Below are 18,199 nucleotides of genomic sequence, written 5' to 3'. Positions count from 1 at the left end.
ACTATATCACTTTTGCAAAGCTGATGTTATTGGTGGTGATATGGTAAAAACAAGCTCTGTGTGCGCCCTGGCCAGTGTGTCTTGCTGGTTAGAGCATCGGGCTGCACACTGGAGGGTGGAGGGCTTGATTCCTGGTCAAGGGCATGTCCCTTGGTTGCAGGTTCCATCCCCAGCCCCACTGGGAGGCAGGGTGCGTGTGGGAGGCAACCAATAGATGTATCTCTCTCACATTGATGTTTCTCTCTCCCCCTACTTTAAAAATCATTGGAAAAAATATTCTCTGGTGAAGATTGAAAAATTAAAAAAAAAACGAGTACTGTGTGAAAATCTAAGTGAAACAGGAAGTGAAGGTGGCAACATTAAATCTGATTCCAAGGTTAGAAAAGTTGTACAGTGCCCCAGTACATACATTCCTTAGTAATTTTGACTGAGAATAAGTTTTTCCCCAATGTTTATATATGTAAAAAGGTAAACTGAGACATTAAATTTTACAAAGTTTATTTCAGCAAAAAACAATTTCAATTCGGCAATGCCAAACCTGGAAAATGGTTAGGGGTGCTCTGTGGGCAGGGGGTAGGGCAGTGATGTTTATAATTGGCTGTAATTATTTACATGTTTGCCTTATTTGGGAAAATTTAGTTATTTGGCTGTTATGATAATTGTTCTTCCAAATCTCAGAAATTTCCCCCAACCCTGGATTCATACTTCCAGTCTTAATATATTTGCTTCTCAACTCTTGGTTCTATATATTTATAATGTGTTGTGATATATTGTAATGTAATGCTTCATAAGTAGTATTCCCATATAACTGATGAGCTCTGCTTTTCAAATTCCTAATTTAAACAATATTAAAATAAATTAAGTTCATTTTATCATATTAAGTTTACTTATAATAATTTTTCCAATGTAAATTTAGATTATAATTATGAGGTAAGAATAAATGTAATAAACTAAGACATCCTCTAGAAATTATTTCATGTTATGCTGGCTAAGAAGTCAATGTAAGTTCCCATTTTGCCCTCCCAATCTCCTGCTTTAATTACATAGGCATGACCTGATTTTTTCTTAAAGAAAACTCGCAGCCAAGGCAAAATTAACCTCGAAAATAAGTACTTATTTGGCGCTGAAGTCAATGGGTTAAGTTGTTCAGAATTGAAGAACAATTCTATTTGTTCTAATAATTATAGACCAATAGTATTGTGGCATCTTGTCTTTTCTCCTAGTAACATGTTTCTGTCATCCCTTCAACCAGTCAGGGGCACCAACATAAATCCTTAACATGGCCACATCCCTACTAAGGGGAAATATTCAGTATACTGAGTAAAGAGTAAACATAATAATTAGAAGCCAAACATTTTTTAACATCTCTGAAACTTAATTCCGGTGGCAGAAATATACTGCATTTAAAAATCCACTGAAAATCATTTGAGTAATTATGTAAGTTCCCTTTTTGCCCTCCCAATCTCCTGCTTTCATTGCATAGGCATGACCTGATTTTTCCTTAAAGAAAACTCTCAGCCAAGGCAAAATTAACCTCACAAATCCCTGTAAGTACATACGTGGCGCTGAAGTTCAATGTTACCATTAGTAATCTCATTGCCTATCTTCAAATGCCATTGTTTAACCATGCTAAATATATGTGCTGCAAGTGCCCTGAAGGAAAAATTAAGCAAAATAAAGATAAGTGACTTACTTAGAATATAAAAGTAACTACCAGTTAAAGGAAAGGGTTTTATTTGGGTGGGCCTAGTATATATAGTGTTGACAAATGTTTGCGAATTCAAGGAAAGGTGAATGAAAACCTTGAATTATCTGGTATATTGGCTAACGCATGGACACGGCTTCCTAACATCCATAGCAATCAGCATGATGCATTTTGGATAATGTAGATCTTACCTTCAGTGCTAGCTCTCTACTGTAAAAACTCACACTCACATCCTTTATATTCACTCTTAGACCAGTGAGACCATAAAGTGAGAATGAATTTTTAAATTCTCTCAAGAAATCAGCTTCGAGCATGACAGTGTGAGGAGCAAAGCTAACCCATTTCCCAGTGAAATTGGTGAGAATTATTTCTTTAAAAAAAAAAAAATCGAGCCCTGGATCATTTGGCTCAGTGGATAGAGCGTCGGCCTGCGGACAGAAGGGTCCCGGGTTTGATTCTGGTCAAGGGCACATACCTTGGTTGCAGGCACCTCCCTGGCCCAGGCCCAGGTCAGGACACATGCAAGAGGCAACCAATTGATGTGTTTCTCTCACATTGATGTTTCTGTCTGTCTTTCCCTCTCGCTTATACTCTCTCTTTATAAAAATCAGTGGTAAAAATATCCTTGGGAGAGGATAAAAAAAAAATTGAAAGCCTCTAGAAATAGTCCCAAGAAGAAACAGCAACTGAAGAGACATCTCTTCAAGACAGTCTATGAAGATTCAGTAAGAAAGACAAGAATCTATGGTATCTGAACCATGACTGCCCCACTCTTCCCCTTCCCAGCTCAGTGAGGCAGAAACTCCACTGTGGACTACTGCAGTCATGAACACAGGACTCCCTCACCCTCCTGCTCCCGGTGAGATGGGCTTTCTTCCTGGGAGGAACAGGATTTTAAGGTTTGTCATCTGACCCCAGCTACCTGTGGCTAAGGCTAGGTATTGGGAAAATGCAATTGAGAAGCAGAGAGCTATGGGAACTTACGAGCCAGAATCTGCATCAAAGTACTGGGGAACAGTACCAACAATATTTAACAATGCATTTATCTGAGATACCATTTCATTAATTTTTTCTGTAAGTGCCTCCCAATCTTCAAGAAGAACTTCAGGAAACTCCAGATGGTCTTCAATCTTATAAGAATAGAAGTCAAGAGTACTAATCAAATTTAAAAGAATTTTAGAGATACCTAGAAAAGTGAGAAAAGCATGAATTGTTAGAAGTATTTGTAAGTTTAATATTTCTTTTTAAAAAATATATTTTTATTGATTTCAGAGAGGAAGGGGGAGGGAGGGAGGGAGAGAGACAGATATATATAGAGAGAAACATCAATGATGAGAGAGAATCATTGATCGGCTGCCTCCTGCATGCCCCCTGCTGGGGATTGAGCTCGCAACCCAGTCATGTGCCCTTGACTAGAATTGAACCTGGGACCCTTCAGTCCGCAGGCTAATGCTCTAGCCACTGAGCCAAACCATCTAGGGCTAAGTTTACTATTTCAATAATCCTATATAATAAAAGGCTAATGTGCAAATGGACTGAATAGCAGAACAACTGGAAAACCTGAACAATTGGTCAATATGAAGTGCACTGACCACCCGCGGACGTATACAGAATATGGTGGGCACTGGCCACAGTGGGATAGTGGAGCAGGTGAGCAGAAGTGCCAGACCAACATGGGGCGCCAGTTGCTGTCACCACGGCAAGCGTCTGGTGGTTACTGAAAATTCTTTGTTCCTGTGTGCCGTGGTCCTGCCCGGCGCTCATACCTGCTGCCAGCGCCAGCCTCACTTGCCACCCACAGCCAGCACCAGAGCCGCTGCTCACACCCTCTGCCAGTGCCTGGCACCATTAGCAGGTGTGAGCAGCGGCTGCCAGCCCAATTGCCCCTGAGGGCTTCTCCACCTCCCCCTGCTCCTGAGGGGTAACTGGGGCAGCAGCCTCTGATCGCACCCACTGCTGGCGCTGTCAGCGAGTGTGAGCGTGGCCGGCACCATCAGCATGTGGGAGCAGCAGGAGTGGGGCTGCCGGCAGCAAGAGATCAGAGGCCGCAGCAGGAGGGGCCGGGCAGGGGCACGAAGGATGAGTCAAGATCCACCTCTGTGCCCAATGCAGCCTCATGGCCCAAAGTTCCTTTCTAGGTGCACGAATTTGTGCACTGGGCCCTTAGTAAATTATAAAAAAATCTAATGGGCAGGGGCATATTTTTTTTCACCTTTTTATTATCCTACAGCTTGCTGGGCAAAAATCTTATAAAGAGCAGTTCCTAGATAAATGTTTAATGAATACTGTATAATTAGTGATTTTCTGACTGATAAACTATTTATTTGATGGCAACTTATACTCTGTCTCTTACCTTTTCAGCTGAAAACCAAATACATTAAACTCAGAAACTATAAACTACAGTTTTCTGAAAAAGGCATTAATTCACTGAGTCTTTCTGTTATGAAGACAATGGTGATAAACAGGTTCTTCATAATTATAGGATAGTTAATAAAGAGAAATGAAATATAGTTCTTGAGTTATTTTTTAAATCCTTGTTCAGGTTTTCATAAGTTCATAGTTTTAGTCTGAACCAGAATCAAATATGGATCCTAGTCTTTGAATTGATTCACGTGAGATCATGGCAAAATAACCGCTTTAGACCTGTCTTATCTCATTTGCAAAATAAGAAATATAAATGCTCCCATCTCAGAGATATATAAAGAGAAATAATTTGAAAGCAAACTTTTTCTTATCTTTGATGAAAATATTTTCAATGCCTTCATCAGTAAACTTTGACCGCTTAGGAGTATTCAAAGTGATCTGTTAATTTCACTATCACTCTTCATTTTGAATCTCATTATTGAAAACCATTTACTAACTCATTTTTGTCTGCCCACGATAGGTATATTCTCATAGATAAGTATTGCCATTTTATCTGTAACTATATTACTGCTGTAACATATCATAAAGATGTGTCTCACCATCTAGAGTAGTTTGATATTGAACAACAGTGGTAGTCAATGCATCAGAGTTGCCTGGAACACTTCACAGAGAAGGACTGATTCTTAGGTAACATATGATGACATAGGGATTAAAAGTGTTTTGATGGATTTTTAATGTCTCTCATGGGTTTTGGAGGGCCAATTTTCAATATGTCTCAAGGAAAACTGGGATATTAGGACACCCTACTGGGGAAATAAAATTGAAGTTCAAAATCTGCTAAGGAGTAGAGGCCCTGGTAAACACACCAGGCTTTCACTTGGGACCCCTGAATCCCAAGCCTGGAGCCACACTTCATCTCAGTTCAGTCCCTTTTTGGATTAAAATGATCTACTCCTATCCTAAATAATCTGCCAGAATAAAAACTAAAACCATTTTTTTGAAATATAGCATCATCCCGAGTCTTAATTATTTGTAGAATTTGTCACACATGATGTCTAACATCAATTAGAAACAACCAGGAATATGAAAAGAATAGACTCAAAACCAAGACAAATTACAAACAATAAAAAAGGCCTAAGCAAAAAAGAAGAAGAAGAAGAAGAAGAAGAAGAAGAAGAGAGAGAGAGAGAGAGAGAGAGAGAGAGAGAGAGAGAGAACGAACACTATGGACACAGAAAACTGTGGTGATTGTGGGGTGGGGGGAGGTGGAGATGGAAGAGGGTATAGGGAGGATAAATGGTGATGGAAAAAAATAAAATAAAAAATTGAAAAAATACTTAATATACCTGAAACTAAGATAATATTATGTCAACTGTAATTTAAAAAATGAAAAAAAGACCTACAGGAGAATTAGATATCATCCAATTATCTAAAACTGACTGTAGTGATGGTTGCACACGTCTGTGAACACACTAAAAATAATCTAATTGTACACTTTAAACAGGTAAACTGTATTGTATAAGAATTACGTCTCAACAAAGTGATGCTCAATGGTTTATTTTGCTTTATTTCTAAAACTATTCAAGTACTATCTTGATTTTAACTATTAATTGTATTAAAAATAATAATTATTAAAATCCTTTATGTCAAGCAATCTAATTATCATTGTTTTTTTCTTACCATTATCCCCAGTTATCCTTAATTTAAATTCTTTGTAGAGTCTGTCTGTGTTTTTTATAATTTCCTCCATGTGTTGGAGCTCTGGTGGCATTGCCCCCTCCATACTTTTATGGCGATGAAATATCGCAAACCCAACATCTGTCCAGTTTTCCTGTAAGTATTTAATAATCTTGAGAGAATCATATTTTGACACTAGAGAACTCCCAGTAAACTTCTCTTTATCTTCATTCAGTATCTAGAGAGTGAAAGGGAGGTAATGAAATTAGCACATTATCCACTAATGATTTCATCAAAGTCGAATCAGATCTTTATTTCAATTATTTTGGAGTTAAATATCCTATTATTATTTGTTCATACCATTTCTTCATCTGACACACATTTTATTTGCAAAATTAAAGTAAATTTAAATTAATTTGCTATCTTATAAGATTATCCATCATTTACCAGGATGAAAATAATTATATTACATCTATATGGGTAAAAAGTTGGTGATAGGCAATTAAGTACCAGAGAGCTAAGCACGGATAGAAAGGAAATCTGACACATGCTACGACATGAATAAAATTAAGAACATTATGCTGAAGGAAGGATGACAGTCACAAAGGCCAGATCTAAATGATTCCACTTATATGAGGTGCCCAGAGCAGTCAAATCCAGAGAGACAGAAAGTAGAGTGGTGGTTGCCAGGGACGAGGGCAGGAGGAAATGGGCAGTTAGTGTTTAATGGGTGGATAGAGTTTCAATTTGGGAAAATGAAAAAAGTTTTAGAGATGGATGGTGGTGATGTTTGCACAACAATGTAAATGTACTTAATGCCATTGAACTGCACACTTAAATTGGTAAATTTTATGTTTATGTATATATTTACCACAATTTTAAAAATGATGTTATTGATTTTAAAAGTCCAATTGTCCTTAAGACAAAAGCCAGGTATAGGAGAGGCACAAATGTTACAACTTACAGTTAGAGAACTGTAATTGAACAAAAGAAAAAAGAAAAGGAAAAAACCTATAGGAGAATCAGATATCTCCTCTCTGCCTTTTTTTCTGGCAGCTTAACTTATTTGACCCAAAAACCTAAAATAGAACTGAAAATAAAATAGTTAAGCATATTTTTAAAAGCCCCTGTAGTCTTGCTGTTTTCCTTGTCTTACCCCAAACTTAATGTGGCATTTTAAAGATTGAGATGTGACTCAGTTGGAGGTGAGGAGTGGCAAGTCTTACCTTTAGCCAGTTCTTGAAGTCTGGAAGAATTGATTCAAATATATTTTCTTTACCAAGGGATAAACTGTCTTGTACACTGAAAGAAGGAAAAAGAAAAAGAGCAGGTCTCAGAACATGGTATAAAGAAAGAAAATCATGAATCCATATACCATATGACAATATTATGCTTCTCCTTAATGATTTTCAAGCATGCCTTCCAGGTTCGGCCCCCCTTCCATAGGCATTCATCTTTAAATTTACAAATAAAAACATAAATTCAGATTCTACTCAGGCCTGAATAACCAAGAACAAGGTCAGAGGCCATAGTAGTATTAAAAAAATCATTTCGCCCTAACTGGTTTGGCTCAATGGATAGAGCTTCCTGTGGATTGAAGGGTCTCGGGTTTGATTCCGGTCAAGGACACATACCTAGGTTGCATCTCAATTCCTGGCCCTGGTTGGGGGGCATGCAGGAGGCAACCAATCGATGTGTCTCTCTTATATTGATGTTTCTATCTCTCCTCCTCCCTTCCATTCTCTCTAAAAATCGATGGGAAAATACCCGCAGGTGAGGATTAAAAAAAAAAAAAAAAAGTTGATCTATGGGTCTTCTGGATCCAAAATTAGATCACCATAAGAATAATTCCTAGCCGAAACCGGTTTGGCTCAGTGGATAGAGCGTCAGTCTGCGGACTGAAGGGTCCCGGGTTCGATTCCGGTCAAGGGCATGTACATTGGTTGCGGGCACATCCCCGGTGGGAGGTGTGCAGGAGGCAGCTGGTCGATGTTTCTCTCTCATCGATGTTTCGAGCTCTCTATCCCTTTTCCTTCCTCTCTGTAGAAAATCAATAAAATATATTTTAAAATAAAAAGAATAATTCCTGTTGAATACAGCTGTCAAAACAACATGTAAACAGAAAGGAAGCCTAATGAATAATTAAGGTCAGGAGCCCCAACTTATGGTAGGAAAGTTTCCTGTCCTATCTCTAAAGTCTCACAAGAAGAAAGCTGTTGATAAAGAAGTTCCTAGAGAGAAAGGGAGAAGAGAGCCACTGCCATCTGTGCTCCCCTCCCAGCTGAGGGTCAACAAGTGGGAATGGCAGCAGCAACTAGCCTGGATATGTACCAGCTTCAACTTCCAGAACTTCCAAATCTACTAACAGAGGATATGAAAAAACTGAAACCACCATTCTCAATTTGAAATGCAAACGATACTTAAATGTGTTGAGTCTAGCCTACATTCAAAGTATAGATTCCCACTAACTTTGGCTGCGATCCAGCCTAGACTTAACTACTTGATAGACAGCCTCTTCCACTGTCAGATTTTTCTAATCCTATCTAATAAAAGAGTAATATGCAAATTGACCATCACTCCAACACACAAGATGGCTGCCCCCATGTGGTCAAAGATGGCTGCCCCCATGTGGACACAAGATGGCTACCACAAGATGGCCAGCAGGGGAGGGCAGTTGGGAGGGACCAGGCCTGCAAGGGAGAGCAGTTGTGGGCGATCAGGCCAGCAGGGGAGGACTGTTGGGAGGGTCCAGGCCTGCAAGGGAGGGCAGTTGGGGGCAATCAAGCCTGCAGGGGAGGGCAGTTAGGTTTGACCAGGCCAGCAGAGGAGGGTAGTTGGGGGCGACCAGGCCTGCAGGGAAGATCAGTTGGGGGGGACCCAGGTCTGCAGGGGAGAGCAGTTGGGGGGAACCAGGCCTGCAGGGGAGAGCAGTTGGGGGTTACCAGGCCTGCAGGGGAGGGCAGTTAGGGGCAATCAGGCTGACCGGGGAGCAGTTAGGCATCAATCAGGCTGGCAAGGGAGTGGTTAGGGGGTGATCAGGCTGGCAGGCAGAAGCAGTTAGGGGCAATCAGGATGGCAGGAAGGTGAGCAGCTGGGAGCCAGCAGTCCTGGATTGTGAGAGGGATCTCCGACGGCCCGTTTAGGCCCGATCCTACCGGGCAGTCGGTCATCCTACCGAGGGTCCCAGATTGGAGAGGGTGCAGGCTGGGCTGAGGGACATACCCCCCGTGCACGAATTTCATGCACTGGGCCTCTAGTTGTTATATAAGAGCCAATCAAAACCAATTTCCTTAGAACTGCCACTCGTGGATTCCACTTCTCTGCACCTGTGATGCGCTATGCTAAAGAATTTGCAAATAGATCCAGATAGTATCCAAGTTTGCCAATAGTAGAAGAAAGAAAAGAAAGAGTTGGACTTGAAACAGAAGTAGCAGCAGATGGACAGAGGGATCAGGATGGACTACCAAGATGATTAGCACTAGAAACCATTAGACCAGTGGTCGGAAAACTCATTAGTCAACAGAGCCAAATATCAACAGTACAACGATTGAAATTTCTTTTGAGAGCCGAAAACCGACTTCTGTGCATGGGCCACGAAGTTTCAATCGCACTGTACGTGCACGCCCGCACGTGGTATTTTGTGGAAGAGCCACACTCAAGGGGCCAAAGAGCCACATGTGGCTCGCAAGCCGCATTTTGCCGACCACTGCATTAGACCATTCAAACTTCCAGAACTGTGTCCTTGTAAGGGTTGCTGGTACATTACCAAAATCAATGGTAGAGTAATTACAAGGTAAAAGAGATAGAGAAAAGAGAGAGAGGAAGAATTGAACTGAGTTATGAGACATGACACAGTATAATCAGAAACACAAGATTCTTGGAGGCTCACTTATTAGTTCTGAAGAACTGCTGCCATTTGATAAGGCCATCCTTAATCACAAGCAATTTCTGCTTTGTAGACTCTTCGTTTTCTTCCACTTCCTGTTTAAATTTACTCACTGAGTTTCTCCATTTTTGTGTCAACTTCTGCAACAATGCAAGGTCCGAAGTGTCCTAGATAAAATGCATGGGATCAAACCACTTTTTCATTTATTAATGCAACAAATAGTTATCAGCATACACCAACCCATTATCAATATTATAATACCAGAGACATCCATAGAAAATGGATTACAAAATTAAAAAGGTATTCCTCTTTCAAAATATCATCGGTGACACTACTATACAGTCCCTTCAGTGGTAGATTTTCCGTGGAACAAGTATTAGAGGCAAAATTTTTTTCCTTTGCAACAAGAGCCCAATTTCCCCATGAAACTTTCATGGGAGGTAGTGTAGTGCACTGGAAAGAACAGAAATTCAAAGCAAAACAGGACGAAATGTGAATCTGAGACATTTAACTGGCTGTGGAACCTGGAGGAATGTTATTTAATCTATTTGAGATTAATTTTCCTATCCATTATAATAGGACTAAATAAAGATGGTGACCCTTAGCTAGGAGGGGAGCACAGATGGCAAAAATTCGTGTACTGGGGGGTGGGGTCCCTCAGCCCAGCCTGCCCCCTCTCACAGTCTGGGAGCCCTCAGGGGATGTCCTACTGATGGCTTAGGCCGGCTCCCCGTGCCTAAGCCGCAGTCTGGCCTCCCTCTGCAGGAGGTGACCGGGCCAATCAGGGGAAGGCGCCACCCCCATCACCCTGCTGCTGCTGCCATTGCTGGTCCTCGCAGCCACCAGAGCTGCCGGCCCTCCTCAGCCCTCACAGGTGCTGCGGCTTTGTCCAGAAGGACATCCGGAAGACATCCAGTCTACCCGGTCTAATTAGCATATTACCCTTTTATTAGTATAGATTGTCAAAAGAATTAAATGAAATGACTAGGGTAAATGGTTTGAATCTAGAAACACTAAGTACCACTTTCCTCCTTTGTAACCTAGTGTGCTCACTGAATTTCCCCATCAAATTGCAGAGAATGCATCGTAATACAACTATTTTAATAAACACAGCTCATTACAACTTTTTTAGTTTAACTAATAAATAGAGTAACTATAAGTAACATTTACAGTGTTATTAACTTAGATAAACTGCTTCACTTGCTTTGATTAGAAGACCTTTATTCACCTTTCCTTCAATTTTTCATTCTGCCACAATAAAGCACACATGTAAAACTATATTTAAAATTTAACCTATAAATTTAGCAAAAGCCTCTTATAGTCTCAACCCTCAACAGTTGGAGTCTCTTTTTCCATAAGTTATGTGAACTGAGGTTTACCTTCGTTGACAGCAGTATAATGAAATGCTTAGCATATTTATTCCAGGCTTTTTCATTGAGGTAAAGGTTTTTAGCCAATATGACTCTATTTTTTTGAATTACCTATATTAAAAAAGAACTGAAATTAAGATCCTAAATCATTAACAAACCACTTTATTAAACTCAAACCAATTTTACACTGAACTATGAACTCAATCACAATGACTTATATAAATCATGAACTAGTTTGAATCACAAATTTATATTTTCTAAAACTACTAAACTAGAACCAAATTGGAGTATAGTATGTAGCAGAAGTTCTCACACAATTTGATACTAAATACCCGTTACAGCCCTAGCTAGTTTGGCCCAGTGGATAGTGTAAGCCTGCAGACTGAAGGGTCCTGGGTTTGATTCCGGTCAAGGGTACATTCCCAGGTTGTGGGCTCGATTCCCAGTGTGGGGTGTGTAGGAGGCAGCCGATCAGTGATTTTCTCTTATCATCATGTTTCTATTTCTCCCTCTCTCTTCCTCTCTGAAATCAATAAAAAAAAATATTAAAACACACACACACACACACACAAAAAAAAGTCATACTCTTAATAATTATTGAGAACTTCAAAGAGCTTTTCTATATATGATTTTATCTATTGATATTTACTATATTGCTAGTTAAAACTGAAAATATTTAAAATCCATGTTAATTCACTTAAATATAACATTAATAAATTAACATACATTAACATAAATAACATTTTTATGAAAAAATAATTTTATCCTCCAAAACAAAAAAATTGGAGAAAAGATCACCACTTTCACATTTTAAAAAATCTCTTTAATAGAATAGAGCTGAATTTCTTATTTGCTTCTGCATTCAATCTGTTGCAATATTCCATATCATGTAACTTCAAAAAAATCCACTACACTCATGTGAGACTGACAGTGAGGCAAATAACATTCTAGCATTAAAATGAAAGTAGTTTTAAAATAAATAAATAAATAAGTGAAGAAAAAAAGATTAAAGTAGTATTGACCTCATGAAAAGGTCTCATAGACCCCCAAGAGGTCATACTTTGAGAACCACTGATATACTGAATCAATTACCAGTATATAGTCATTCAATGAATGACTATTCTAGACACTGTGCATGTAGCTGTAAACAAAAGAAATAAAGTCCTTATTTTCAGGGAGTTGACATGCTAGCTGTCATTTCCTGTTGGAAGGAACTTTAGGGGTGATCTAACACAAAGCCCCATTAATTCGAGGCATTCTTTTAGAGAACCCTCTGCCAGCAGTCAATTCTCTACTGATTAAATACTTCTAGAGCGAGGGAACTCAATTGTCTTTATTTTTCCTAATGAATATGCCTAGCTCCCGGATTTGTTTCTTATATATTTACTGTCATGACTATTTTCTCTGGGCATGACAATGTCCCTTTTAAATTCTGTATCAGGATAGAACATTGTGTCCTGGATAAGTTCTGACTATTACAGAAGAAAATAGAACAAAAATCTGAATCTGTTCCAGGTCATAATTTGCTATTAATTTTCTAAGTCCCATATGTGAGAATAGGCAACTTAACAGCACACACTTAACACTTCAGAAAAATAGAAGATTCTTGCTCATACTCCAAAGATTCTGGTGAGAGAAAAAAAAAAAAAGAACCCCTTAAGTGGGCAATAGGCAGGCACCCAATAGTAAGGAAACAAACAAAAAAATATAACTTTCCCTTTCTAAGGTTCATAATATCTACCATATTCATCAATTAAATATGCATCTTCATGTTTTTATTTGACTCTTCTTTTTTAAATTTATTTTTATTGTTGAGAGTATTACAAATGTTCCCCATTTTTACCCCTTTGCCCTCCTCCCCTTGGTTCCTACCCCATAATTTTTCAACTTTTGATGCAATTGAAATTTGTAAAATGAAATTTTATTCAAACAAAAAAGAAGTTCAAGTTATGATTCCTGATGAACCAACCTTTAGGGCCAATTCATATGTGGCTGTGCTCCAGATATCTCTTTCTGCCATTAATTGTTTAAGATCATTCTCCATCCTTCCTCTTTGTAACATATATAAGTCATGGTAATCTTCTACAATTCTAAAAGAAAAATTAAGAGACAGCTATAAAGAACATTTTTAAAACGAAGAACTTTTTTTTTTTAAAGCAAGTTATCCCTTTAAAACTGATCATAAGGTAATTATAGTATAACTAGGAGCCCGTTGCACGAAGTTTCATGCAATAGACATTTCCTTCACCTGGCTGCGGGCACCAGTTATCCGCCAGCAGCAGTTTTCCTCTGGCCACCCGCCGATCAGAGCGCCTCCCGCCAGCACGATCAGCCACCCCGAGAGGAACTCCGATCGGGCGGGTGGCCAGAGGAAAACTGCTGCTGGCGGAAAACTGGTGCCAGCAGCCATGCAATCGGCCACCCCGAGTTCCGCCACCAGCGTCTTCCGCAGCGCCGGCCTAAGCAGCGCCGGCCATTTAAGTGGCATTAGAAGAAGTTTAAGTTTAAAAAATTTGGCTCTCAAAAGAAATTTCAATCGTTGTACTGTTGATATTTGGCTCTGTTGACTAATGAGTTTACCAACCACTGTCCTAAGGAATATTAACTTTGCTACATGAATTAAAAGCCAGCAAATCATTGAACCCTGGCTGCTTTCAAACTACAATGGCACGCTACAGAGGCAAAATTAATTGTGTAATTGCATCAGAAACCATATGTCACCATTTGACCCTTCACAGAAAAAATATTGCTAACCCCAAATAGAGAATAAAACATTAAGACCATAGTAGAGCCCTAACCAGTTTGGCTCAGTGGATGGAGCGTCGGCCTGTGGACTGAAAAGTCCCAGGTTCAATTCTGGTCAAGGGCATGTACCTTGGTTGCAGGCACATCCCCAGTGGGAGGTGTGCAGGAGGCAGCTGATTAATGTTTCTCTCTCATTGATGTTTCTAACTCTCTATCTCTCTCCCTTCCTCTCCGTAAAGAAAAAAAATCAATAAAAATATATTAATAAGAGAGAAACCAAGATGGCGGCATAGTTAAACACCTAAACTGCAGCCTCGCACAACAATTTCAAAAATACAACTAAAAGACAAAACGGACATCATCCAGAACCACAGGAAAGCTGGCTGACTGGAAATCCTACAACTAGAAGGAAAGAGAAAACCACAAGGAAAATCAGAGGAGCTATAAAAGCCTGAGGTATGGAGACACGGGCGCGCATGTGCAGAGAGGACAGAGCCAGAGAGGACTGGGCGGCTGAGTGCCTGGCTGGCATTCTCTAGCGGGAAGGAGATAAAAGCTCCAGACTGCGCTGAACCCCAGCTTCGACTGCACTGAACTCCAGTTTCGGGCGAGACCCTGGGGACCCAGGCTCATACTGGGGGAATCTGGGCTGTAAGGCGGAAACTCAGGGGAGTGGCAAAAGGCAGAGCTCTGGAGGCGTGCACGTGAATGTGCGCAGAGGACGGACTGTTGACTGTGCCACTGAATTGCCCTAGCGGGAAGGAGACAAAACCTCCGGACTGCACTGAACCCCAGTTCCGACTGCACTGAACCCTAGTTCCGGGCGAGAATCTGGGAATCCAGATTCATTGGGGGAGAGACTAGACTGTTTGGCAGCAGGCGAAACTCCAGGGCGCCTTTCTCTCAGAGGTGCTTGCAGCTAGTACCAAGGGACACTGAGGGACACTGAGACCCAGAAACCTCATAGGGCGGGGCTGACGGGAAGCCAAGGCTGTAGGCTCCACCCTGAAACTCTGCTCCATCCAAGCTGAGCACAGAGGCTTTTACAATTTTGCAAGTCTAGTCGAATAAGGCTCTCTCCCAGCGTACACAGCTGATTCTCACAGCCAATTGGCCTGGAGGTCAACTCCTCTCAGTGATACCAACAACAATCAAGACTTATCTACATCAAGGCTGTACACACAGTCCACAAAGGGGTGCAACAAGAGCGTCCACTTCAGGTAACTGGGGAGGCCGAGCCACTGGCCCATATAGGACAACTAGCACACAAAGCTACCCTACCAACTCAGGGAAGCAGCAAAAATGCGGAGACAAAGAAACAGATCAAAAACCAAAGAAATGGAGGAAAACAAATGACTGGAGATAGAGTTCAAAACCACGGTTATAAGGTTTTTCAAGAATTTTCTAGAAAAGGCTGATAAATTTAGCGAGACCCTCGAGGATATGGAAAAGGACCAACTAGAAATTAAACATACACTGACTGAAATAAAAAATATTATACAGACACCCAACAGCAAACTAGAGGAATGCAAGAATCAAGTCAAAGATTTGAAATATAAAGAAGCAAAAATCACTCAAATGGAAAAGCTAACAGAAAAAAGAATCCAAAAATTTGAAGATAGTGTAAGAAGACTCTGGGACAACTTCAAGCGTACCAACATCCGAATTATGGGGGTGCCAGAAGAAGAGAGAGAGCAAGATACTGAAAACCTATTTGAAGAAATATTGACCGAAAACTTCCCCCACCTGGTGAAAGAAATAGACTTACAAGTCCAGGAAGCGCACAGAACCCCAAACAAAGGGAATCCAAAGAGGACCACACCAAGACACATCATAATTAAAATGCCAAGAGCAAAAGACAAAGAGAGAATATTAAAAGCAGCAAGAGAAAAACAGTTAATTACCTACAAGGGAGCACCCATACGATTGTCAGCTGATTTCTCAACAGAAACTATGCAGACCAGACGGGAGTGGCAAGAAATAGTCAAAGTGATGAATAGCAAGAACCTACAATGAAGGGTACTCTACCCAGCCAAGCTGACATTCAGAATTGAAGGTCAGCTAAAGAGCTTCACAGATAAGAAAAAGCTAAAGGAGTTCATCAACACCAAACCAGTATTATATGAAATGCTGAAAGGTATTCTCTAAGAGGAAGAAGAAGAAAAAGGTAAAGATAAAAATTATGAACAACAAATACATATCTATCAACAAGTGAATCTAAAAATCAAGTGAATTAAAAATCTGATGAACAGAATAAACTGGTGAATATAATAGAATCAGAGGCATAGAAAGGGAGTGGACTGACAACTTTCAGGGGTAAAGGGGTGTGGGGGGTGCGGGAAGAGACTGGACAAAAATTGTACACCTATGGATGAGGACAGTGGAGGGGAGGTAAGGGAAGAGGGTGGGATGGGAACCAGGTGGAGGGGAGCTATGGGGGGAAAAAAGAGGAACAACTGTAATAATCTGAACAATAAAGATTTATTAAATTAAAAAAATATATATATTAATAAAAATAAAAAAAGACCATAGTAGAATCACTAAAATCCTCCCCCAAAAAACTAGACTTACACTATTCATTACGAAAATGCAAACAAAAACCAGGTATCTTTTCATACCTATCCAATTAATAAGATATGGGCAAAAGGCAACTCTCCCATACTGATGAGTGGATATATACTGGCGCAACTACTTTGTGGAATATTTGGCAACATCTAGCAAGACAAGGCTATGCATATTATATGACGCAATAACTCCACTTCTAGGTATACATCCCTAGAAGACTATCACTCAAGAAGACATTAGACATCTACAAGATGTGCATTACAACAGTGCCCGGAGGAGTTAATATACGTAATGAACTTTACACTGTTGTAATTTTAAAAAACCTTCAAATGTTTCTATAAAATTTTGAAATAAAGTGTGAAGCAAGTATGACATAATGACAAACATTTGGTAACTCACTTGGCATTCTTTTCAGCATCTAAAAGAGCTTGTGCCAAATCCTGGTGGGTCTTCTCTGCATCCTTTGTTAACTTCATATCATGTGCCCGAACCAAACACAGCTCCCTGAAATAAAGCAAAGAACTTTTATAATCATAGTTAAAGATTTCCAAAACTTTCTACCCAGGAAAATCAGGTTTATACTCAAGAATCTTCGCAGTTATCACTGTACATTTCTTCCTAGTTTTTCCACCTTACAAACCAAATCAATAAACCTAGTGTACATCTGGATGGAATCTTGCCAGGTTTGTCAATGGAATCAGGCTGGCTAGAAAAGGCAGAAAGAAAATGTGGGGGTATTCTCTAGAATGGAGTGAAGGTAGGTGCGGACAGGCAAGGCCTCCAGGCTGCTCTATCCTACACTCTGACCTGCCTATCCTACCCTCTTCATTCTTGCCACTAATTACCTTGCTATGAGTTTAGGTGATCACTGACCTTGATTGCTATATAATGCTTATTCTCTTTGGCATTTGAACCTTAACATCCATAATCAAGGCACTGCTCTATAAACCTGATTTAAAAAAATCTCTATCTTAGATGGAAGAACCAGAACTTTTCCCTACTGAATATACACAGAGCCCTAGTTTTGTGTTAACCTGTGTAATCCATGCCTATATATCTGTATCTACATCTACATCTATATCCAGTTCTTTCTGTTCTCTTGCTAAAGATGAAAAGAAAACAAGAGTCCTCACCTTTAACCATTTTACTTTCCCTGAGTATTCTTGACTCACTTTAGAGGCATGGCTTTGACTTTTGTGTTTAAGATAATCATTTTTTACCTGGTCAGTTCCTCAATAACATTCTTAAAATTGTACAATTCTTGCAAAATGCGCTGATCCATCAATCGCTGAGTTACCAGGTCCTTGTAGAAGTCAATCATCTGCCGGGCAATTTGGTCAAGCATTTGTACATACCGTTCTCTGCATGATAAAGAAGGAAACCAAGACATCATGAAGAAGAAAAAGAAAAAGGAGCGAAAATATGAGAGAGAAAGCAATGTTAGAGAAACACTGAACAGACACAAATACAAAAAAAGAAATGGATTCAGGCTGTGTATTCCTACTATACTCATACACATGAATGAACTTTGAAGAATTTTAACCAGTCATAATTGGAACATGGGAGATGCAAAACAGAATAGAACGTCTTTCTTTCCCAAACTCTATCAGGATAAGAACCATGTCTTACATATTTATAACATCTAACAGAGTGCCTTGAATATAGTGTGATTTTTATAAATAGGTGAATTCGTGATTAAAACCACTTTCCTCAAACTGACCAAAACGTAACCACTATTTAAAAAGAAAAAAGACCTGCCCTTGCCAGTTGCTCAGTGGTTAGAGTGTCAGCCCATAGACCAAAGGGTCTCTGGTTTGATTCCTGGTCAAGGGCATGTACCAAGGGCAGGTACCTTGTTTACAGGTTCAAACCCCAGCTCCTGGTTGG

The 18,199-nt window shown here is 39.9% G+C and overlaps 1 protein-coding gene across 1 annotated transcript in view; it reads right to left on the bottom strand.

Moving 5' to 3' along the window:
* AXDND1 (axonemal dynein light chain domain containing 1) overlaps nucleotides 1-18,199 on the bottom strand; it is a gene marked incomplete at its 3' end in the record, with an annotated part of 50,121 nt that overhangs the window by 13,897 nt on the left and 18,025 nt on the right. The window contains exons 9-17 of the mRNA XM_079762054.1: nucleotides 17,533-17,673; nucleotides 16,712-16,816; nucleotides 12,972-13,092; nucleotides 11,012-11,113; nucleotides 9,636-9,799; nucleotides 6,973-7,048; nucleotides 5,750-5,984; nucleotides 2,690-2,891; nucleotides 1,560-1,653 (exon numbers count right to left, since the gene is read on the bottom strand). Coding sequence (XP_079618180.1) covers nucleotides 1,560-1,653; nucleotides 2,690-2,891; nucleotides 5,750-5,984; nucleotides 6,973-7,048; nucleotides 9,636-9,799; nucleotides 11,012-11,113; nucleotides 12,972-13,092; nucleotides 16,712-16,816; nucleotides 17,533-17,673 — 1,240 coding nt within the window. The remainder of the gene's footprint in view (nucleotides 1-1,559; nucleotides 1,654-2,689; nucleotides 2,892-5,749; nucleotides 5,985-6,972; nucleotides 7,049-9,635; nucleotides 9,800-11,011; nucleotides 11,114-12,971; nucleotides 13,093-16,711; nucleotides 16,817-17,532; nucleotides 17,674-18,199) is intronic.

The sequence above is a fragment of the Cnephaeus nilssonii genome (genome assembly GCF_951640355.1).
Source record: "Cnephaeus nilssonii genome assembly, chromosome: 21".
Classification (NCBI taxonomy): Eukaryota; Metazoa; Chordata; class Mammalia; order Chiroptera; family Vespertilionidae; genus Cnephaeus; species Cnephaeus nilssonii.
Note: the sequence above shows the minus strand (reverse complement) of the source record. Positions and strands in the feature narration are given on the sequence as shown.